The following is a 25253-nucleotide window of genomic DNA, read 5'->3' on the forward strand; positions in this document are numbered from 1 at the left end:
ACTAATTCACATAGGACCAGAAGGTATTGCTGAAAGTGTAATAGACAGCTACTTTCCTGTCCATGAGGAGTCAAATACAAGCAATGAACATGCACAGATGTCACTAGATCAAACCTAAATGCCTACTGTGGAAGAAAGTTGAATCATTAAGGCAATGATTTAATAATTTTGATCACAGTTATTACGTGCATTTAATTTTAAACTCAATTCATTTTCTCTCATCACTCTTCGTCCCCAAAAGGTATAGAAATAAGATTATGAGGTTTAGGAGGAAGAAAATAGTGTGGGCATTGTTAAAAGCTTTTTTGCTTGCCATGCTTGCAAATACGCAAATAAATTATGTGAAGATGTGATGAAGAAAATAATTCTGTTATGAAAAATTGAAATATAAAGATGAAGCAAACATGGAACCACAATGTAAAACACATATCAAATTGAAATAAAAGACATTATCCAGAGGATTTTAGATCTCTATTTGTAACTAAGTTTAAGAAAAGTTGAGAATCCAATCTCATTCTGTAGGTTTGAAATACAGTAATATTATTTGAACTGAAGAAATAAAATGCCTATAAATGTTCATGTTTAGATAATGAGTTCAATGCAATGGTTAAAACAAGCAGTATCTATTTTTAGGATGTAAAAATTGTACTATGTAAGAAACAAAGCAAAACCAAAAGTTAAGTAGCTACAGTAACATGACAGTATTTGATCATTCCTGTGTATAAGTAACACAAAATAGAGGAGAGAAAACCAATAATAACTGAGCTATGAGACATAATATTTGGCATAGCTGAAGTCAGTCTTGTAGTTTGAGATACTGTTTCCCACAGCAGGTTTAATTCTGTAAAACTTAGTTAGATGCTACAGTGCTTGTGTTTTCAGGAGGTTATTTATCTGATGGTTAGAGCACCAGGCCAGTATCTTTCAACCAATCAACATCTTTCCTGTGCATTGCATTTTATCTGTTCAGTGAACAGAATACAACTTTAATAAAGAAAAGTTGCATTTATAGATCAACAACATTCTACCCATCTGTGGGCTTATTTCTTGAAGTTTTACACTGTTTATCTATGGCAGAGCAAGTTCATTATTGATTCATCACTCATTCATAAAATAATTGTGAATGAATGACTCGATAGCATTAGAATTTCATTGTTATGGCATATGAATAAAAATTAAGTGTCTTACCAGTTGGAAAACATATGTAGGATTCACTAGTAGATATCACATGCTTTTACATTAACTCAACTTTCTCATGTCTTTTTGAACACATCATTGTTGCAGCATCACAGCTATAAGATGAGATATGTTTAACAACACATGCTTGTGGGTTCTCTATAGGTGATGCCAGTTTTTTAATCCAATTGTGAAATTATTTATCATTTCAAAGTAATTTGAAGAATAGGTAAGCAAAGTTAAAACAAAACAACTGGGTCACATTATGTAAGTCTAACACGTTCCTATAGCAAAAGGATTTGGTGCACAAATTAGAAGGTGATCAATTGAAAATATTGCTACCACCAAAGTAGAATTGGGCAATCCTAATTTGATTTGTCACCTCAGCAATCAGGACTACTTGGGAAATGCCCAGGTAAACTCACTTAAAATCTATATGCTTTTCTTTTTTTAAAAAGCAATATTTAACTAATCCATAAAATATTTACTGTATAGAAGTGAGCAACAGATTAGTTAATGGTTGCCTGGCATTTTAAATACAGTAGCTACTGCCCAAGTGCTGAGAATACATATTCTAGACAGCAGAAGCCACTTTCAGCTCATTACGATGAAGTCAAATAGAATCACAGAATGGCTGGAGTTGGAAGGGACCTCTAGAGAACATCCAGTCCAATCCCCTGCCAAAGCAGGTTCCCCTCCATCAGTTCACAAAGGAACATGTGAAAGTGGGTTTGGAAACCTCCAGAGGAGATTCCACACCCTCCTTGGACTGTGTGTGCCAGGACTCCCTCACAGCAAAGTAGTTTTTCCTGATGTTTCAGTGGAGCTTTTTCACAGTTATTTCTAGCACTTTCGAAGATTCAATATATAAAATTAAATCTCAACACACACAAAGTGGAGTAAATCTGGAGTTTCTGCATTATCACAGGGGTAGTAAAAGCTAACGTGAAAGCATTTACCTAGCTTTCACAGTAGTCTATACAGTATTCCATACCATAGAATCATAAAATTGTTTTGGTTGGAAAACAAAAACCACTAGAAGTCAGAGCAAGTATACATGGCTAATTAATTCGTGTTAAACATAAAAAGAAATGAGAAGACAATATATTATTTGGTTATTTTCCTGCAGTAATTTACACTGAAAATAGGACAAGAGGTAAGAGGTAAAGAAAAACAATACATTTCCTTCTGTCCGTTACACAGTAAAAACCTTAACACATAACCAAAGCTTCAAATTCAAAGTCGCTATAAATTGGGAGATAAAGGCAAACAGCTGTAAAAGTGTACTTTCAAAGTTTGTTTTTCAATAGAAATACCTTGTACACATTGAAGTGGTAAGAACAAGAAGAGTCAAAAATCCATCAGAAATTCACTTCAGCAAACAAAATTATAAAGTGTACATCACAATAATGCAATTTAGGGGGGATGGTATGCAAAGCAGTTTCACTGTATGTACAAATTGTCCACTTCAATTTCTCTGATTTGCCTCAACATTAACTCCTACTCTACTAAAAAAAAAAAAAAGTATGTGAAATAAGTTCTAGGTGCAAACTGTTACTTTTACTTTACTTGTGGATCTTTCCCAACTTTAAAAATCTAGTAAATGTGTAAAAGATCACATATAAATTCTCCATTATATTTGGGCATAGGGCTAGCTATGCTTTTTAGGCAGACATAAAAATTTACCTCTAAATTGCTCACATGGATATTTGAATACAACAAAAAACTCCCACATCAGTTAAATACACTTTCAAAGAAAGGTAAATAAAATAACAACAATGAAAAAAAAAAGTTCTCTGTATGTTAATCTACAACCCACAACCCCTAAATTTGTAAGAAACACATACCTGGAATGAGAGGAGATTTCACTTAGGTCTCCCATACTGCCTTCAGCTGTATGACTGGCAGAAATAGCAGAGGCATAGCTATGAACAGCATATATTTTAGCTGGATCATCATCTGGCCCAGGAGTTTCAGAAGATTCAGTCCACTGCTCAGTACGACAATGTACTCCAGACCTGCTGCCAGTGAGGTGCAAAGGGGCCAGGAGAGGAGCAGGCATGCAGGGAGCTGTATCAATTCCACTATCAGTAGAAGCCCCCTTTATATATGTTAATCCAAGCAGCTCAGGATCCATCAGGTCTCCAGAACCGAAGTGTTTTTCATCACTGTTGCTGGATGTATTACTGGATAGAGTGTTGCTGCTTGAGTGGCTTGAACAGCTTTTGTCTCCAATCTTAACAACAAAACAAAAAAAGCCCCCCCTCAAGTAAAATATTTTTATTTTCATATAAATTACTGAATTTGTGCCTTTCAAAGACCACTTCATTATTTTTTACAGTATGCTGTAATATGACTGCAAAGTATGAAAATGGCTAATTATATCACCAGTTTCTATTACACAAATTGCACAGCTGGCTAGACACATTAAAGGTTGATGTCATTGCAAATAAAAAGGCTCTAGTTCCATCTTCTATGACAAATCTTAAGATCACACTTGAATTTTGTGATTATAGGACCTGCTCACCATCCATAAAATTGCATTTCTGAACAGTTAAAATAAGCATTTGCTAAAGCTAGAGGCACTGGTAATTATTTGTTTAAACAAGTTCTACTGTAAATCTGAAAAACACCAAAGACTGCATTATCTTTGGCTTTTTCTCAGCGTGAATGATATATGCAGCTTATTGGATTAAATCCAATTGGATGTGTGGCTAGTAAAATTGAAGCCAATTGTGATGTATGTGTACCAGACGAATGTAACGCATGTCACTGGACCCTAAACTAAGCATGGCTATTGAAGTGGAATAATAATGTCAGGCATCTGTGTCAATAAAGTTGGGGGGACTGTTGGGGTTTTTCTTAATAAGAACTTTTAGAGAGAGTTGTATTAACTTATCTATGTGACAGAGTAGTCAGAATAAAGGCAGATGGACTTCTCTTAGGTAGAATATAAGCAGGAAGGGTGACTAACTTTTTTAATGAGTTCCTCCTCCTAGCAGATGCATATAAACACAGCTGTTGCTCATACATTAAAGTAGTTAGACAAGGCAGGCTGTCCAGAAATGATACTTCTATTCCATATGGAAATTAACAGGCCTCAAAATTTGAGAAAGTTGTTTCAGAAAAAAAAGAGAGGTTACATTTGCATTCATTCTAACCTTTACAAGATGGCTGTCATCTTAAAAACAATGGAACAATTGATAAAAATACAGTGAATCATTTTACCAAGGGGAGGAACCTGGAGAAAAGTGACCAGAGAAAAGGCTTGTCACTTATTACTGTAAATGTAAAATGGAATCAAAATGGATAGAAAAAAGACCCATGGGGGTCGTGGAAGGAGGGTGTTCAAAGGTATAAAATTAGCCTCAGAAATAGTATTTCATACATGAACCTTCCCTTGAATTTCCTGTATGGTGTTGAACAAGAACAAAAGAACAAAACAAATGCACAGAAGTACACCCTTACAAGGTGATTTTTTTTTTCCTGTTTTACAGCATCCAGCAACAAAATATCCTCATTTTATTAGTACTATATTTATAATAATGCTGGTTCTTACTTTGTACAATACAGTTCTTTTGCACCTGCACTACACATACGCATAAACTAACAAACACAAGCATAAGGCCACTGTGAAGCTTTCTGTTCAGATCTTCACTATCCTAAATATAAACAATATTTTTATAGTGCTTATTGATAATTATACCACATGAGTATTTCACACAATCTCATAAGTGGTATGGTGAATATGGTTTTTGGTAAATGTTATGAAATACTTCACAGTATAAATGAAGCTGTAAATACACCACTGAGTGTTATCTCCTCAGTAGAGGAGTCCCAGTTCCAGTCCCAAGTCCTCATGTAGTCCTTAGTTCATAAATACATTCAGTTCTCCCCACATCTAGGTGAGTATACACTTTGCCTCCCAAAACATGCCGTGGTTTTCCTGTTACTAGAATGTATTTTTAAGATGTACTTCTTTAAGTCCAGCACGAGTTTAGTTTTGGGTTTTTTTTAGAGACTTACATGTGAAAGTTTGTTTGGTGACTCCTTGCCACTGCCTTCCTTCTGTAAAGCCCGGTCTTTGTAGGAGCTCAGGACTTTGGTCGATGGTGTGTGCCACTTGGTTTCTGCCATAAATAATAGTGTTTTAGTTTCTGAATGCTAAAATTTGACTATGGTATACAAAGAAAAAAAGGCACATGGCTTAGCATCAGGTTTCAAATTTGTACACTCTTTGGAATGAGAGACGTGTGTCTTTACAGAATTTCCTAAGACCTAGTTTTCCAATGATAATTAAATGAAGTTCAGCCTGTTCGTTATTCATGAAGCTTTCTGAAGTTCAGGAGTATTTTGTTTCAAGTATTATCTAAATATCCCACACCATAGTTAGACTGTCTGTAACAGTCCCTGCTTTCACTATCATATTACATGCTCTTTGTGTTTTAAACCTCTGCATCAAAAGGTGGTTGCACTTTGAGGGGCACTGCATTGTAAATAACATTTAAGATACAGTGTTTTTTATTACCAGAATGTCTAGTTCCTTCCAAAGTTTCCTCTCGTTCTCTGCCTCCTTCACACTCCAGTGAGCCCGAACCTTGGTGGTGTTCATGGAGCAAAGGGGACTGGCACCTTTTAATGTAAGCAGAGAATTAAGTTGTTTTGAGGGTTTATTTCCTGGGAAACCTGTTATGCGATGAGCAATGCTTTTTACTCTTCAAAGCAAATATTTTGTAAGTGATTTGTTTAAACAATCATCATCCCCTCCACGAAGTATTGTAACATATCCAAATGCTGCATGGAAATATTTATATGCAATTTTTTTTCCATAGCACACTTTTAAGTGTAAACGTTCCAAGAAGACACTGAACTTTAAGATGAAATGCATTCTTTGGGCTATATATGCATTTTTGCAATGGAGAACTACAGTACTGTGTGCTTAACTGCTTTATGAACTAAACCCCACAAAAAGTAACTCTGCAGTTTTTGCAGGTTTTCACACTGAGAACATGTAAGCTAGTACCAAATCTATTGCTCTCTTCTGTACTGCAGAAGTGAAATCATTTCACAAAGCAACACACTAAATCCAAGGTTGCCATTAAAAATAACTGTGCTGGAAAAAAAAATCAAAAGTTGCTATAGTTTTATTTAAATTATTAGTATCCATTTAGCTGCCAGGGAGTTCTGCTAGTATTCTGAAATTCCTTAGGGAATCTCCAAGGTATTGCTTACTTGCATATATACATGGAATATCTTACCAGCAGTCATGCCAAAGCAATATTTAGCTTAAAGACAATGAGTCAAGCTGATGTTTACAGTATACACATTTATTTTTTCTGAAATGTTGGTTCTGAAAGCCACGTGACAAGTCTGGAATGCTTTTCTATTCTACTGTGTAAATACAACCACAGCTCAATATTTTATAACAGGAGTGAGTGTTTTTGGCAGCTGTATTTATACAACTACGTGATAAATCTAAAGCAATTTAGAAAAGATGTCTCACGTAATAGTCTTTTGACAGACAGTATATTGGGGTGCTGTCTTATACACAGATAGTTAACTTGGGAAACTTCAGCATGAAGGAATTCACAGGGATGTGGAAACAGCTTTTTAGGGAGTAGAGACCTGCAAAAGAGTGCTACTTTTTTGTGGAGAGATGCTAGGGAATGTACATCACTAGAAAAAATACAGTAGGAAATAAAACCTTTGAAGACTATAAAGGTAATGTTTTAATTAAATATCCTTCCACTGAAGCAAAAGGAGTAGATATTATTTATTTTATTCCAGTTCTGAGTTACTAGCTGATTTCTGGCCTGTTACTGGGAAAGACAATCTGAGAACTGTTTGATATTTACTTGAATTGTAAAAAACCAGTTTGGTCCTAAAGAGTTAAAGTACTATGGCTTTAAAATTCTATTGGTGTATATGTTATGGTCAAGATCAGCAAACCTGTACATCTTAAAATACACTAACAGAGTTTGCAAATAAATTGATAATATAGAGTATTCAGGTAAGTTTTGCTTGAGAAAGAACATGCATGTGAGCTAGAGCAAGATTTAAAATAAATAAGTAAATAAGTAATGAATACCCATCATATCCCACTTGCTGTCTCCACTGGCTGCTCCCGCTGGGTCCTGGGTCACTGGAGGAGGACTGGTTGCTTGGAGAACTTCTGTAAAGTTGATTCAAGTTAGTGACAGTGTGCTGAGATATTTGTGGGGTTTCAGATTTGAACTAGTCTGTGCTTCTTTTATAAAATTTGTTCATTTTTACAAATAATGCAGATGTGGTATGAACACTTCATTATATTCATTTTAGGGTTTTATATTTTTGTTATAGTTACATAACACTTAGACAAGTAATTTTTGAGTATATGACATTTTCTCAGTAATAAAATATTTCCAAATGAATATATAACAAAGGCACAAATAGAGGAAGACTAAGTGCCAAATTATTCAGATGTCAGAGCAGTGGGAATAGGTCTCTAAATTTATGTGTGAGAAGCTTTCATGATGGATCAGAAATGATTGTTAGTTACTTTGCATGTATTACAATATTTGACATAGTAATTTTAAAGAGGTAATACCAAAATATTTCCATGAATAGTATTATTTTGTATTTATTATTTAAACTTGAAGCCTCAGGTCTTAACAATGTCCCTAATTACTCTTCTTAGATTTCCAGACAACTGAAATGCAAGGCTCAAATTTGGTTTTGATCACCCTCCTATTGTTCACTTCTGTGCATATCAGTCCATAACTACAATTCCATTTCCCTCAGTGATATTGTTTTGAATTCCCTGTATATCCCCCTCGTCTAAATTTTTATTTAAAGGTTCTATGTAGAAATTAAAGTGTGTACTTAGGAAAGAGGTGAAAAGAAGTAGTTTTGGATTTATGCCTAACACTTTTCCAAGGACATGACATTCAATAAACATCTTTATGTTCAACTTGACAGTTTAACAACATTAGCTATTACATTTTGTCTAACAGCTAAACATATATACAATAACTAGATTGTGTAGCATCTAATTTTTCAGTATGTCTCTCTCTGCTAAGTATTGACAGGCCTGAGCCTCCCTCAATGAAGTGAAATAGGCTACAGTCCAGAGTTGAATTCAGTTGCATGTTTTTACTTCTCACCACTAAGAACTTTGCATTTCTTGCTCAGCTTAAGTGAATCAACACTAAGAAATGAGTAAGTTACTATCCTATGTGTTCACAGCTTCCAGACTGATGTTTAGGACATTGTCCTCAAACCCGAGACATTGGTTTGTACTGTCCCAGGCTGAAGAATGTCTGGACCCAAAGCCTCTCCTTTGCTAGCCTCTACCTACTAGCCTACTAAACAAAAGGTGGCTACAAAAGGAGAAACAGAAATCCAGTTAATGAATGCCGCTCACAGTTCCTTTACAGAAGAATTGCAGCTGCCCACTCTCAGGAATGGATTTAAGACTCCAGGATGCAGTTGCCTACAAGTGTGACCCAAAGACTAAAGTACATTGAGACTTCTTGGTGCAACGAAACAGAAGAGTGAATCTGACTGAAGCTTCATTCTTAGGTACTTGCTATGAGCAGCTGTCACAGAATTATGCATTTTGTAAAACAGGAGCATAGCTCAAGGATACCCTTGTATTATGCCTGACTAATTATAGGAAAGTCCTTGATCAAGATGAAAACTTTCAAATTGCCTTCTCAAAGCACTTAATTCTCCTCAGGAACTGTACTGGGAACGTAGATGTTCAGATCCCAGGGACAGGGACAAGGGCACCTAACTGTTACATATCACAACAACTGAACTGTTGCTGCTCAAGTCTTTTACTATATCTAGTCCACATTTCTGTTGCTTCTTCCTCTTTTTATCTCTAAACCAAGTCATGTTATCGGTGACTTCACTATTAGCTCATTTTCCGATCAGTTTCTATAACTTCCCTGTTTTATCAACCTGCTTCTCCCTGCCTGTACTCTTTGATTTGTTTAAACTGATCTTGAATCCCTGATTCTCCAAAATCTCTTCATCATTTTCCTTGCCCGAGTATACATTTTCACCCTTGCAAGACTACAAATAAGTACTAATTAACCTTACTTCAAACTCTTTTAAGTCCATCTCTCTGCCAGGCCACCATTTAAGCTTCTTCCCATGTGAAAAGACCTTGCCAGTTAGGTACCTTCTTTAAATGTTTCAAGATCCACATGTTCACACCATTTTCCTTTCTTTCATTATTCATACTCTGTATCATGTCTTGCCCAAAACAGTACTTCTGCTTTGCATTTGTTTTGTTAAAGTGATACAATCATTTCTTCATGACTTAGCATTTTTTCCGCATGCTTCACTGAGTGTTAGGAGAAGCACAACTTATGTTTGTGATGGTTTTTTTGGAAATTAGTAGCATGTCAGAAAGTTTTCATTTTTTTTTCTCCTCTGTATAGGCATACAGTATGCTTAATAAAGCTTTATAAATCCTCGAGAATTTCAAGACATTTGATATGTTGTCTCCTTACTATTACCTAAGTCACTAATTCTTTTGTACTAAATAACATAGTTTATCAATAGGGCTATTTCATTATTTCATCCAGATTTTGTTAAAGCTATTTAAGACTAGTATTTTAGATTTTCATATCAACTTCATATTTTCAACATGCAGTATTTTTTTCCTTGGAAATTAAAACTGCATCACCACCACAGAAAAAGGCATACGTATAAGTAATGGCAAACAATAAAGGACAGAGAGTTCTGTTCAAGACGTATGGTTTTCATAAATAATTCAAAGGGCAAACATATTTACAACTTTTTAACTTCAAAAATATTTTTTATCTTATGAAGAATTTCAATTAGAAGAGAGCTAACATTTAAGGACACCATCCCATCATCTAAGACGTGTTACATATTCAAATCATAAGCTCTGCTTTGTTTAATTAAAATTAAAGCAAAGCATAAGGACTAGTAATGAGTTACAGAACCCTTTGAAACTCTGCCAATAGCTTGGTAATGAGATTAAATAATTAATTTTTAAAGGGATGAGTTCATTTTATTTACACTCATTATTTGTTAGAATAGGCTCTCAAAAGGTAATGGACAGGACATTGTTTAGATCAAGAAGTCACAAGGCAGTTTCCCGCTTTATTAATTTGAGACTAAAGGGAAAAGTCAGTTGACCTCAGTAATAGGATCCTCAACAGTACAGTCCATTCCTATCACAAACAACAAAAGTCACTTGTTTCAAGTAGAAGGAACTGGACTCAGTGAATGCTCTTTAACACAACCTCAGAATTACTGTCAAACCTCAGCAGAAAACAAAAAGTATACCAAAGTCCTACAAGGGAGAAATACCTAAAGCAAAGCATCTCAGGAAAACGACAGGCATGAAACAGAGAGTATATTACCTTGCACCATCTGGCAGTTTTCTATCAAAGGAAGTGCTGCGAGGAATGGCAGTCTGAGCCTGCTGGAGAAGCTGCTGGCACTGCAGTCTGTCAGATGTTCCTAGGATTGGAGAGGCACGAGAGAGAGGCTGCCCAGCGGGAGTCGGCACCCGATGCCAAGTGGTATTTCTTCTGAAAGGGGTTTTATACTCACATGGGGTGCCTTCACTGTCAAGTTTGTATTCCACCATGGGGATACGACAAAGTTCTGAACAACCCCTGCAGGACAAATAAAAATGTTGATAAGTCTCAGTGGAGGGAAAAGAAGAACAAATCTTGCATGCTAGTTAGAAGTAGGTGCCCAAAGGTGTTCATATTAGCACTGGACAACCCTTTAAATACTTCAAAACTATCAATGCCAATGAGGTAGGAAACATTTCAAAATAATGGATTTGCTCTAATGTGCTTAAAGGTTTTTGAACTCTCTCCTTGCCCTTCAAAAAGGAGAATATATTAAGCTTTTAGAAATTAGTTTGCAGCTGAAATTTTGCATAATAAAAACTAGTAGAAACAAAGCATTCAGAAGTCAGGCAACAGCAAGTTCTTCTATAACAGCTTTAGTTTGCTTAGACAGAATAAATACTTTTTATTTATGAATGTCAAAATTTTGCATAGCCAAAATTATAAAACGTTTGTTGCTTTGAAGGAAACTAAAGGTTTCTTAGTGGTATTGAGAACTTTCCTTTAGAAGCCCATCTTTTCCCCACAGAATGACAGAGCATATGCACTGCAAGGCAAATGAAGTGTCATCTAAATATTTTTAAATATTTTTTTTGCAAAGTGTACTTTCTAATGTATTAGTTCCTGGGGGTCTCTATGCCCAGAACAGATATGGGGAAGTGGAAGGAAGTGGCAAATCAGAAACAGTGTGGCTTACAACTTCTGCTCAAAGCTTACAGTGTGGTTAAATACTAACTGTATTCCCAGAAAGTATAAACTCAGTTGTAACAGTGTCTCTCAAAAGATCGGTCTGCCTGTGGGATATTTGCGGTACACTCAGGATGAACTTGAGTTAATGGTTACTGTTTCAGAAATTAGTTAATAGAAGCTTCACAGCCACTTTTAAGCCCGCAATGATTATTGTTGTAGGTATTTTATATTCCCATATACCTTCTCCATTATTTGTCTGATAGGCAGTGCTCATTAAATAATAGCTATAAGGCAAAGACCTTAATTCTTAATACAGTGCATTAAGTGTAACTAAGAAATAGTGAAAATTTGCCTCTATCTCAACAGCAGTTTCACTCTATTGCTTGAGCTAAGACTTGGTCAAGCTTTGCCTTTGTTGGTAACTCAACATTCACCATTTCTGGCTAAATTAAAATCACCTAGAAAAGTGTACAAGACGGTGTGCAAAGTGTTTACTGCACTAATCCTGGAAATATTTTGGTACAAATGGCTGAACAGAAATGTTCAGTTCAAATAAACTATTTAGATTCTCAGATATTAAACTACTGTGCCCCAAAACTTTCGAACCACACCACAAAGTAACATTTTTATTGTAAATGTTATGGTAAGCAGATAAAAAAAGAGACCATAAAAACGATAACTATGTTATTCAAGGTTGTTGGAGAGAAGATGTGTATGCAACTGTAGCAGTTACATTTTAAATACTCTATATGTCCATTTGATCCAGTCAAATGCTTCAGGATGCTGAATTTTGTGGCACTGATAGTCCCTGCTGGTACTCAAACATACGCAAAAGGTAAAGAAAGAACTATTAAGATATAGAAGGTAGAGCACTGAGAGTGGAGAGGACACTGAGAGTGGTAGAAGACACCATGACAAAGATGAGCTGAAGAAGGGTCAGTACAATGCTACAAAGCAGAATTCAGATTTCCTAGGTTTTTGAGGCTATTATCTGATCAGAAATATCAGTATTAAATGCATCAGTAAAATCTGACATGCAAACTCTGCTGAAAAATCATAGCTGGACATGCATGAAGAATCACAGAGTTTCACAACAACGATTTTCTGAATTTGGCTTCTTTATGAAGGTATGATCACCCCAATAGTGTCCTCCCACAGAGGAGAACAACTTCAAACTCCCTTGGTTCATATATCTGTTTTTAAAAATTTTCTCACATTTCTGAAAGCCACAAAACAAGTTGGGCTCTTAGAATGACAAATATCACAGAAAGGCTGAGATAGGGGAATTACATAGAACTGTGAAAACATTTCTACTGCTGAAGCACACATAGAACACACTTCTCTACTGCAATATTCAACTGCTTATATCCCAAGTCCATTCTTCTCTAAAGTTCCCTGCCTCCTTCATTGCCTACAACAAATAAGATCAAGGTGTAGGAGACAAGAGCCTGCAGCAACAGTCTTGATTAATTTCCAGAACAGGCCTATTTTACATGAACACAGAAAGTTCTTACAGCAAAAAATATAACCTAAGATTGATTATTCAATTAAAGGCTTTCATAAAGCTTTATATACAAAACAAATGGAATAAAGAACACACAGATGACACAGCAAGGTTAATATTAGTTTAGTGTACTGCATAATTTTTCATGTTCACATATATACACAGTTTGTCATTATTTGACAAGGAAGTTGAATTGTAGGCTAAAATTTCAATCATGCTTCTGCTGATTTCTTAGATATTGTTCCACCCATTTCTTCATCCATATGGACCTTAACTGATAGGAAAAGAAAACCTCCTCCCCAACTTTTATTAAGATATCAATTTCACAGTTTGTCTTGGTAATTGAGAAAGTTATAGCATGTAATTTTCATCGTATCCCTTATTAGGTATCTCCAACAAAGTACTTTGAGTTTTCTGTGAAAACAGCCATGTGTTTTGAAAGCCAAAGGGATTGTTACTACTATTTACTTTGACTCAGCTTGCTAATTGAATAACTAAAGCATGACTCAAAAATATCAAAAACAAGCTTTACCACAAAGAGTAAGCATTCAAAATTTTGTCAAATTTAGTGTTTGATTACATCAAGAAATTGTATTTCTCTGACAAATGAAAAAATGGTCCAGGAGATTGTTCCTGAAAAAGAAAAAGGATTTCAAAACAATCCTTTTCCAGGTTACTATACAAATCTAACAATGTTACTTTTAAATTCAGAGTATCAAGATGAATTTTGTAACTATCTCCTCAAAAATTTCCATGTTCATATATAGAAATACTTCATATGGCTTCCTTTGCCAAATATAACTTTTCATTTTAATTTAATAGTGGCAAACCAATCAGTTCAACACGTATGTGAAAAATTGCACTTTGTTGTTTCACAAACACTGCCTAAAGAACAGATACTACAGTACACAGATGTGTAAAGTCATAATTGTAGCTACCTCCTCTCTCAGAAACAAAGAGAATCAACTACTTAATGCTTTCAATCCAATCAGGATCTGCCCCTCCCCTGTAGATCACATTGCAAATTATCTTGCATGAAAAAACTCACATAATCAAATGCAATTTCCTTTTAAATATTTCATGTGACCATTACCTAACTTCTGTGTATAATATTGTCATTTATTCCCCCGGATGAAGAATATATGTTGGCACTGGTACTGAATGATGGCTTTTACTTAACTTTTAAATCTTAATTTTTACTGTTTTTAAAATACACTTTAAAGAGTAGGTGAAGACAAACCTATATTTCATGGTCTTAAAAAGACATTAAAGTTTATATTGAACAAGTATAGGATATAAAACATCTTTCCCAATTGTATTTAATACATTTGAAAAGTAGACGCCTGTTACTTATCAAGCAAGTGTGACCAAGTCTTAACCACAAGTCAAAAAAGATAGCACTTCCTGTCTTTCACTACAGTTTGGTGTTAAATGAATCCTTCAACATAAAGTAGAGACTCCTACTAATATCTTCAGTTCAAAAGCCATATTATGCTATATAAAAAATTGGTTAATAAAATCTACTCTGCAATTATACAGAGCATGACTACAATACATCTAGCAGGTCATGACTGCATATTAAAATTTAAGAGTCCATTGTAAAATCTGTAATATTCATAAATTACTGCAAGGAACATTATGTTCTGAAACAATTACCAAGCAGTCCATTAAATTTTTCAAACCATGTTAACTAAACCTGTCAATATTAATTTAAGACATCATATAAAGGTTATGTAAAAGGGTCTGTGAAAGGCCTAAATTAGGTAAGGATGCTAGTTGAAAAAGGTAAATGTTCATCTCCACAGCAAGGTTAGAATCTTTCATACACTATGATCAGCAGTGTGCCACATTGATACCTACATAAAAGGCTTTCTTTCTGTTATATACCACCATTATTAAATACTGGGTATGACCTTGGTATTTGGACAGCAACTATACAGATTCCCTGTATCATGAACAATTTGTTAGGATAGCAACAAAACTAGAGTAACTGATTAAAATATAACTTTAGCCCAATGTATTACATATCTGAACCAATAAGGTAGTTGTAGGAATAGAGAAGTAATCATTGCTGTTAAGCAGTTGTATTACACCAATAAATTATCACTTACTATCATCATTTCGATTTGAACCATTTAATCTTGCTCAATAATAAGTCTTTATATCTAGCAGTGCAATAAGTAATTGCATTCCTCTAACTCAAACTTTTCATCTGAAAGTAATCACTTCTATCACAGTGCATGTTTGTTCTTGCTCTAAAGCAGTTCCCACAGTGTCACATCAAGATTGAGGAGTCATCATGCAATCTATTAAATCCACATAATAAAACTTAGATTAATTAAAATATAATTGTAGGGATTTAACTGAAAGGCAGGATTTAGTAGCTTAGTTTTGCTCAGACTCATCAGGTATTTAAAAAGACACACATACATTTTCTCTTCTCTGACACCCTGGAGTGCCTCCTGGAGGTAACTCCTTGACTCCAGTGACTCCTTATATCACCTACAGTGAAAGTTTAAGACATTGGAAAATATTCAAATAGTCTAAGAGAACTTTGGTCAAAAAGTCAAGACTAAAATTCTAAGTTCAGCAGGATGAACATGAGCCAGCAGTGTGCCCAGGTGGTCAAGAAGGTCAATGGCATCCTGGCTTGAATCAGAAATAGTGTGGCCAGCAGGACCAGGGAAGTGATTGTCCCTCTGTACTCAACACTGATGAGGCTGAACCTTGAATACTGTGTTCAGTTTTTGGCCACTCACTACAGAAGAACATTTAGGTGCTGGATCATGTCCGGAGATAGGCAACAAAGTTGGTCAAGAGTCTGAAGATCAAGTCTGATGAGGAGTGACTGAGGGAACTAGGGTTGTTTAGCCTAGAGAAGAGGAGGCTGTGATGACACTTGATCACTCTCTACAACTACCTGGAAGGAGGTTGGTCTCCTCTCCCAAGTAATGAGTGACAGGACAAAAGGAATTGGCCTCAAGTTGCACCAAGGGAGGTTTAGGTTGGAGATTAGGAAGATCTTTTGCACTGAAGAGTTATTAAACACTGCCACAGGCTTCCCAGGGAGGTGGTGGAGTCACCATCTCCAGAGATATTTAAAAGCTGTGTAGGTGAGGTGCTGAGGGACATGGTTTAGTGGTGGGCTTGGCAGTATTAGGTTAGTGGTTTGACTTGATGGTCTTAAAGGTCTTTTCCAAACAAAACAATTCTATAATTCTAAGTTCTGACACCTCAGAAACCTCTTAGCAGTAGTCACACTGAAGCAGAAAAGACAGATATAATTGGAAAAATCCTTTATACTAATTATACTTTGAAATTGTTTCATAGCTCAATAGATAAGGCGGTTGCCCACTTCTGCTGCCCACCACTTCTGGTTTAAGGCAAGTGATAACTCTCTGGCATTCTCTTCATAGTGGCAAAGAGTTGAAGCTGGCAGTTCCTCCTTTATGGAGATACAATCTTTGTCCTTACAATCTTTGTTACTATTCCATTTTAAATAGAATCTTTGAGTTGGTGAGCTAACAATCTAGAGGCCTCCTAAAAGCCTCTCCACCTGCATTATTGTATATATACAAAAAAAAGAAACAAAACAACAGGAATACAAACAGGATGTTGGATGAAAAGAGCTAGTCAGGAAATAAAAGATGAAAAAACTTCCAACCAAGGTGTTTAGCTTACTTATACGACCCATAAGGCAGTAACAACCCCTACAGTGTCTGTTGATGGAAACTAGAATACAAGCAGAGCAAATCACGTTTCCAAATCCCAGAGAACAGGAAAACAGATACATCAAAAGACAACAATTACGGAGCATAAAGACTTCAGAAGCAACTGGTAAGAATGAAAAAAGATTTTTGTGCCATTGACGAGAAAAGCCTTCAAAACTCGCCATAATATTGTAAGATGAAGAACAGTTGGAAAACCAATAGTGGAGATGTAAAAGTTCTGTTATGCTCCAACTTAAGAAATGGCAATGACGAGTAACAGACGGAATAAATGAAGTCGAGGGAACAATAGCAAATGAAAATCTAAGACTTTGAGCTCTGAAAGGACCAAGTTGTGGTTTAACCCCAGCTGGCAACTGAGCACCACACAGCCACTCACTCACTCCCACTTGATGAGATGAAGGAAAGAATTGGAAGAAAGGAGAAAACTCATAAAATGAGATAAAGACAATTTAATAGGCAAAGTAAAAGCTTATGTGCAAGCAAAGTAAAACAAGGAATTCATTCACTACTTCCCACGGGCAGGCAGGTGTTCAGCCATCTCCAGAACAGCAGGACTCCAGCATGCGTTAACGGTTACTTGGGAAAACAAATGCTATCACACTGACATCCCTCCCACTTCCTTTGTCTTCCCCCAGCTTTATAAGCTGAGCATGATGTCATATGGTCTGGAATATCACTTTGGTCAGTTGGGGTCAGCTGTCCCAGCTGTGTCCCCTTCCAAATTCTTGTGCATCCCCAGTCTACTTGCTGGTGAGGTGACGTGAGAAGCAGAAAAGGCCTTGATTCTGCTCAAGATCTTCTCAGCAATAGTGAAAACATCCCTGTATCATCAGCACTGTTTTCAGCACATATCTATACCAGAGGCCTGTATGAGCTACTATGAAGAAAATTAACTCTATTCCAGACAAACACAGTACAATCCAAAAGGTTTTCAATAAGGTACACATCAAGTGCAATTTCTGCAGAGATGTTGTGCATTCCAACCCAGATAAAATAAAAAATGGATCCTAAAAATACATTTTATATAATAGTAGATATATATATCCCAAGTTATTTACAATTAAAAACCTCTTTATCGATCCAGAATTGAGTAGAATATACGTCAAGTTTTAAAATGCCAAAACCATGTCTCTTGAGCTTTTTTCAATCGTGTTGAATAACAGGGAAAAGCGTAGGGAAAAAAAAAGTCTGGAACTCTTATTTACATCTCTCTATACACTCAAAGCTTTGCCTGGCTTTTTTTTTTTGCTTGACTGTAACAACTGTACACATAATAAACTAGAGCAATTACAAAGAACTCCTGCTATGAGTTCATTCATAACTAAATGGAAGAAAAACTCAAAGACTTCTTACACAGATGAGAAATACAATAAGCATCAGAGTGCTTTTCAACTTTGTACCTTTTTAGTTTACAACTCTTTTGTTAGACTATTTCTGAGTGGAGATCATATGTTACATATATTACTTGGGTTTTCCTTTGTTTTGATGCAAATCAAAATAGAAAAAGATGCTTAATACAATTTCAGCCTCCCAAGGATTAAAGGTACGCTGCATACTTAGCCTTACTCTCTTAAGTACAATGAATTTAAGGGAAGATGTTAAAATGCAAATTGTATATACTGTCCAAGGTCAGATGTACACATCTTTGTCTTAGAAAGATGGGAAGAATAAAGCTCTGGGAAGAATTCATGAAAAGTGACAGGGAAAAAAAACCCCATTTTTTTCAAAACAATATAAAAACGTTTTATTCAGAACTAAATCATGATAGTTTGATTATTTAGAGAAGAGAAAAAGCACATGGTGCATTACATATTATAGATGGGGAAGAGGGCAGCCTGTATCTTATGTCTAAGCTCTGGTTTGCTACTGCCGCCACCCTTCCAAAGACAAGACGAGTGGCAGACTTCACAGTGAGGAGGAGAGACAAAAAGTCTTACTGTGATATTGTCTTTCCATTAGGACTTGTATATAAAACATAACAGCCTAGGTAAAACTCTCAGGTGATAATCAGAGTCCTGACAGAGTTTGTTTTTGTCAAGAGTCTCCATCAGGGTAAATAACAGTGCATACGTCTCATTCTCCAAATCTGATAATGTATAAGTACAGCAATTCTTACAGTAAGGAATGATAAGCATTTTCTACTGCTTTATTTTTTGGTGAGTACAGAGGATTAACTTTTGCAAGTGATGCAGCCTCCAATTAATATCATTATATTTTTTTAGTGCCTAGTTCTTTCAGCTACTTCTAAAAACATCGTAATCTATATTTTTTCGGGTGTTTGTGGTCTTCTTAGGTTAAGTGCCAGGGCTGGTAATTAAAAGCTTTGTACACTCAAATTCTACAGAATCTACAATCAAAAGTTCCATTATAGGTTTTTCTGCTTTAACTTGCCTAAAGCATTGTTAGTCTGGCAGCATATTGCCAGCAATTCTGGATCTGACTTCTTTGAAACTCAGAAGGCTTAATCAAAAATAAATAAATAGAAATTTAAATAATCTGAAGGCCCTATGCACTATCCCAACAACTTACAGCAAACATCCTTGGAAGAAGTTTTGAACTCCTCCACATAGTAAACCATTCCACTTGCTAAAAAACATTTTTTCAAACAATCTGTACTCTGTTACTTAAGAAAAGCCCTAGGAACACAATCATCTAATAAGATCACAACCATTTAAGAATAACATGCACCTCGACTAGAAAATACAGAAAGTCTTTATAACAATTTTTTTTTTTTGGTAAAAAAGAGTTTGCAAAGTTCAAGAGATTAAAATAACCTCAAAAGAAATGCAGTAACATTTAATAATGGCCCCACAGGCAGTTTCAGTCACAGTTACCAGCATACTTCCATTTTCAAAATTACCTACAACAACAGGAAAAGAATCTGTTACTTATCAGGCTCCCAGGTGGAAACAACCACTGCTAAATCTCTTACAGTGTTTGTGCTTGAGCTTCTGTTTCTTGTCCATCTGTGGAAGTTTTGCTTGAAGGTTTTTTTTTCACTTTTCTAGACTTTCTAGAAATTTCTGCTGCTTAAGCAGTTCATAACCAGTTCCTTTTAATATATAATGCTAGCTGAGCTAGGAGAGATATCTACATTTCAATGTATGAAAAAAGATTCTTAGCAGAATCTACAGTTTAAAACGGATTTAAAAGTACTCGAATTTCTTGATTGGATTTGACTGATTAAGGATGTGGTGTCCTTGAGCATTACTGTGACCCAGTCATTGAAAGCAAATTAGAATGATCATTTATTCTCCTGTTAAAAGTGTATAATTCTAGCTGCACTGCACTGCAGCACTAGGTAACATTGAGAACAGAACAAATTAACAATTCTGAAGAGAAAGACACAGCACAGAAAGAAACATGACACGAGGATACTTATTCAGATCCGAATACAATAACCAGCGTGTTTGTTCTAATACTACTTTGTAATTTAAATAATTTATGTTTTAAAAAGTAATTTATTCTTTCTATCTAATTATCAGCCTGGTGTCACGCAAATAAATATGATTTCACAATTTGTGCACGATTATTTAATTGCTGGAGCAAACTGAAAACAGCAGGAGCTTTGTCTCAAGTTCATTAATTTTACAGGACAGTAAGTGAAAGGCCTTACTTCATGACCGCTTTTACATATGCTGCTATAGGCAAAGGATCTACGTTAACTAATGGAACGCATTTATTAAGCAGCATTTTCCTCTGTAATTTTCCTCTGTAACATTCCTTTGTAAGCACCTTCAACATTCCAAGTAATTTATTCTCAAACTGAAATACATTAATACAGGAGGCTCTGCAGCAAAAACATAAATTAATTGTTAGTAGTTCCTTGCTAACATTCTCAGTGTATGCACACTCTGATGGTTTTCTTTAGAAATATAAAGGGCTAATGGACTGAGGATGATTTGTTGGTAAGCTAACAGAGAAAAAAAATCAAGTTAAGAACTTGATTAAAGATCTCCACTTCAGCTGATATTTTTCCAAGGTACTGAGACTGCTTTGGAAACACCCTTGCACACTTGAAAATCATTTTCATTTGAAGGGTATAATTCCCAAGACACTCCATGGCACTCATGTCCAATCTGTGTAAACTTGCTTCAGAATTTGATCCCAGCAAGGAACAAGTGCTAATAAGCAACCTAAAGAGAAAGTACTCATTGCTTCATATTTCTAAAACCCAGCAGACAGAGCTGAGCAGAAATGATTTTTTCAAGTGGTTTTTCTACTTTTGGTAGAAAAAAAATAAGAATGTATTTTTATAGCTACAAACCATGGACAAAAACTTAATGCCCTGAACTTGAAACCCCAGATTATGGCATTTAAAGTAAAAAGAAATTGTATAAACTACCAATACCTGTCCTGAGAAGTAAGGCTGAAATACAGAGGACAAAAAACCCCTAACTGCCAGAAGATCATTTGTTTTGTAGGATGAGTCAAGCTTTCAAGGTCCTTATTTCAGCCTACTGTTCTACATATGTCAGACTGAAGTATCATTTCTCAGAAGAAAATCTCTAAAATCCAGCTGTGAATGAAAACAATAATTATTGAAACATAAACGTGGAGTTTTCTCCTGCTTCTGAATCATCATTCTTCTAGACATGCATAGTACTTGGATCAAGGGTTGATGGACTCCCAACATTGAAAGAAACATCTATATGTCTGGTTTGAGTGTTATTTGATAATTATTAGAGATACTTGACAGTATCTCTAAAAAGTTCCCTCCCGATGAGCTGGCACACCTGTCTTAACTGTTGCTCACAGATATGTGTTAGAAATCAGAGACCTGATTCTATCCTATATAGCCTCACATGGATTCTCCAAGGACAGTGACACTTCTTGTCAAATGAAGATGAAATGGATTCTACTTCTCCAGATAATCCTGTTCTATATACAAAACTAAAATTTTTGGGTAAACCTGATACCAATGTTCAAGAGAGAGATTAATTTAACTGAGGCAAGTCCAGCAAAGGGCTACAAAGATGACTAAGAGATCAGAGCATCTGAAACACAAGATAAAATGGAGTGCTGAGATTGTTCAGCTTGGGAAAGAGAAGGCTCAGGAAGGATCTTATCAATGTGTTTAAATACCTGATGGACTGATGGGGAGAAGAGATGACAGAGTAAGACTTCCCAGATTTGTACTCAGTGAAAGCCCAGGAGGCAAGGTGCGTGAATTACAATACAGGAATTTCTACTTAAGCACAAGTAAAAAAATTTTTACTTGTAAGGATGATCGAACACTGAAGTTGTGGGGTCTCCATCCTCAGTCATAACCCAGTGACTATGTCCCTGAGCAACCTGCTCTAGCTGACCTTGCTTTGAGCACTGGGGATGGACCCAACAATCTTCAGAGATCCCCTCCAGTCTCAACTATTATTTGTTTCTATGATTCTGCAAGCTAAGATATTGCTGATGGCTAAGAAAAGCAATTGAGTAGGAAATGGGGAGACAAATTTACACAAGTTTTAACTTGTAAGTAGCTGTGAACAGACTTCTGTCTTAAAAGGTCTAGTAATTTATGCCTTTGTCGATTCTCCACATTCTCTCACTCATCAATATATTTTACAGTATTATAGATCATGTTTGTCAACTGAAACTCTCAGCCTTGTCACTCAATATCTATATTGTTTTCTCTGCGCTCCATTTAGATTACAAACATTGAGAAAAACCAACCTCAAAACTCACTGGGTATCAGATCCCTTTCAAGTTGAGCAATCAAAATCATTAATTGTATTTTGGGGATATAAAGGGGAAAATTAGAATCTTTTTGTTTCAATGAAAAGTTGATAGCTGAGAGAAAGAGGCATTACTGAATCTCTTTTTTATACCAGAGAGATGAGGCTGAAAAGAACTTAAACATAAATGCTTTGCGTTTTTTTGTATTTTAGGATGTAAATTTCATTTTTTTAAAAAATAATTTTCTTCAGTAATCAATCACACGCTTTTAAAAATGCAAACAAATTAGAAAAAAGAAAAGCCTTTGTAGATTTTTTCCAGTTCGGTAGCACTCAGTCCAAACTCCTACACACAGACTGACTGCCATGCATCACACTGATCTGGGATTTTAACATTTTATTTCTAAAAAAGTATCAAACAAGATACATATAAACAATCAGTACAGTATGTATTTGTCCACCAGGGCCTATAAAATACACGTTTTTACCTTCAACATAATAGGATCACCTCATTAGGCTCATATTCTGTAAACAGCTTGGAAATGTATACCAAACAAGTCAGTGAAAATTCATACCCAGAAGCAGATGGTGAGAAGAGCAAAGCTAAGCAAAGTGAGGCTTAATCACAATTTCTATCCAACTAAGCAAAACGGTGGTATTCTACATTCACAAGCATTTTCTTCAGAAAGGAACCCAACCTATCGACATGCAGGTTCAGGCAGGGGAAGGCACTTCTGTGTCATTCATCAGGCCAATGACTACTTGGAGAATTGCCACCAATTAAACAGTATTTGTGTACAGTTGGCACGAACTTCATAGTGCTGCATGCTACATAAAATTTTATGGCTTGTTGTCTTGCCAAAAGCAACACATCTATTTTTTTTTTTCTGGTAAATTAAAATTCAACAAGAGATTTAAAGTTGGCCTTTTCCAAGAAGACAAGGGATTCCATTTACTCTGGCACAATTCTCATTTAGAATGAGTCAAGTTCATAGTGCCTAGACAAGGCATGTAAATAAAGTCACAGTATTGTAAAGTTTTAATTTTCCGCTAGTTCTTAATTACTTCAAAATATTAAAAAATGGAGACAAGAGAAAAAAAATCTTTCTTGTCACCAAAAAGGAACACTGAAAAAGAAATCTGCATTTCATTCCTTAAAGCAATATAAAAATCACTATAATATTCTTTATTACAGTCTTTTCCCGAGTATAGGCATTTATTTCACGTTGCAGCAAGATTTCTTTGCTTTAACTGATTGCATCATTGACGTAATTCACTATTTAATATGACTAAATTAGATACCTGTAAAAAGTGAGGAAGACTCTAAGACTTGGTCTCATATTTTTCCAAAACCCAGTATTTTACTGTTGTTGTTAAAATTTCAACATAAGAAAAAAAATTAAACAAGTCTTTTTCAATAGTCAGGAATCAGAGAAATCTCAAAGACAAAAAAGGTACAGTTTTCAGAGAAGGATTCCCAATGCTCAAATTTAGTATTAAAATATAAAATCCTCTTGTGGAAGAATATAAGTCACATAAACTTTCACAGCAGCCCAGTCATGATACACTAAAGTTTACTTTTAAAGCCATATAAAAATAAATTTCCCATTAAATTTCTTACAGGATCCCATTTTACTTTCTATTACAAGCCAATGGGGAAAAGATGTTTTAAGAGCCCAAATAATATTATCACCAAACATGAAAGACAGTATGAATTTCCTGAGAGCCTTCAATAAAACAGCTATTAAGTAGTAGCAAAGAAAGAAATCCAAACAGATACAAATGTCACATTAAGAACTGTTGTTCATTACCTTCTAGGTGCTCCATCCTCATGTGGTTGAATAATCACCACTTTTACTGTCACAGATGTACGTAAAAGGTCAATCATTTGTTCATGAGTCAAAGTTGCCACAGCCACTTTACAGATCTCAACCAAACGGCTCCCTTGCCGTAGGCCTGCCTTCCATGCAAAACCAAAGGGCTCCACATCTGCCACTATTCCTTCAAAGTTCACATGGAATCCAAGTTGACCCAACCCATTCCTCCGGAGGGTCATTTCCGTGGTTTCACATCCTCTGGTCACTATCTAAAGAATTATCAGATTGTTACAGTATTGTCAGGACACTTGTTCCTTAGTATGCACAAACAATTTTGTTTACAAACACTATAAAGCCATGCATGGTTTGACATGAAATATCTTTAACATACTAATAGTAAATTAAGATTTATGGTTGAATAACAATTTCTGTGAAAACAAAATGGACAAAACATTTCACAATGCTAAAAATTTTACACCTCCAGAGCAAGCAGTTGACCCATGTCACGTTCCCTCCTCCTTGCCCAACATTAACACTGTACCATTTCTATTTTACTTAAAACTTAAATGCTGCTTTAGTTTCAAAAGACAATGCAAGCAAAATGCTGTCCTGTCACTTATTTCCTTCTCATTGGCTGACTGACTGCAGATGTGCAGGCATTTGTCCTTCAGTATTCGACAGTATTAAACTTTAGATATCATATCAGTCAAAATGAGTAAAATGCTTAAGTTTTAGCAGCTTTTCTTCCTCACAAACATAGCAATGAAGGTAATTTTAATTTATTCTGTCTTATAGTGAGATTCCTAACTACCATCATCTTCAGACGAGGACATCACTAAAATGAGATAATAGCTTTCATGTTACTTCCATATTTAGAAACAAAAGATATATGAAAACTAAGTCTGTCATTATAGACTAGCCCAAAATCACAATAGTGTGTCCTGAGGTACTGCACAGACACAGAATATCAAATTCTAGTCCACATTAACAGGCAAGTTTGAGAGTCACCCTACCATCCCCTTCTGTCAGTGTCACAAGACCAGTATGTATTTAAGTTCCAT

General features: G+C 35.6%; 1 protein-coding gene across 3 annotated transcripts in view; it reads right to left on the reverse strand.

Annotated features, from left to right (window-relative positions):
* SIPA1L2 (signal induced proliferation associated 1 like 2) overlaps positions 1-25253 on the reverse strand; it is a 145219-nt gene that overhangs the window by 24771 nt on the left and 95195 nt on the right. For all 3 annotated transcript variants that reach the window (XM_061990991.1, XM_061990992.1, XM_061990990.1), the window contains 6 exons: positions 24187-24461; positions 10560-10817; positions 7265-7348; positions 5705-5808; positions 5203-5306; positions 3024-3412 (listed from right to left, as the gene is read on the reverse strand). In XM_061990991.1, the coding sequence (XP_061846975.1) occupies positions 3024-3412; positions 5203-5306; positions 5705-5808; positions 7265-7348; positions 10560-10817; positions 24187-24461 (1214 nt within the window). The remainder of the gene's footprint in view (positions 1-3023; positions 3413-5202; positions 5307-5704; positions 5809-7264; positions 7349-10559; positions 10818-24186; positions 24462-25253) is intronic.

The sequence above is a fragment of the Colius striatus genome, chromosome 2, assembly GCF_028858725.1.
Source record: "Colius striatus isolate bColStr4 chromosome 2, bColStr4.1.hap1, whole genome shotgun sequence".
Classification (NCBI taxonomy): domain Eukaryota; kingdom Metazoa; phylum Chordata; class Aves; order Coliiformes; family Coliidae; genus Colius; species Colius striatus.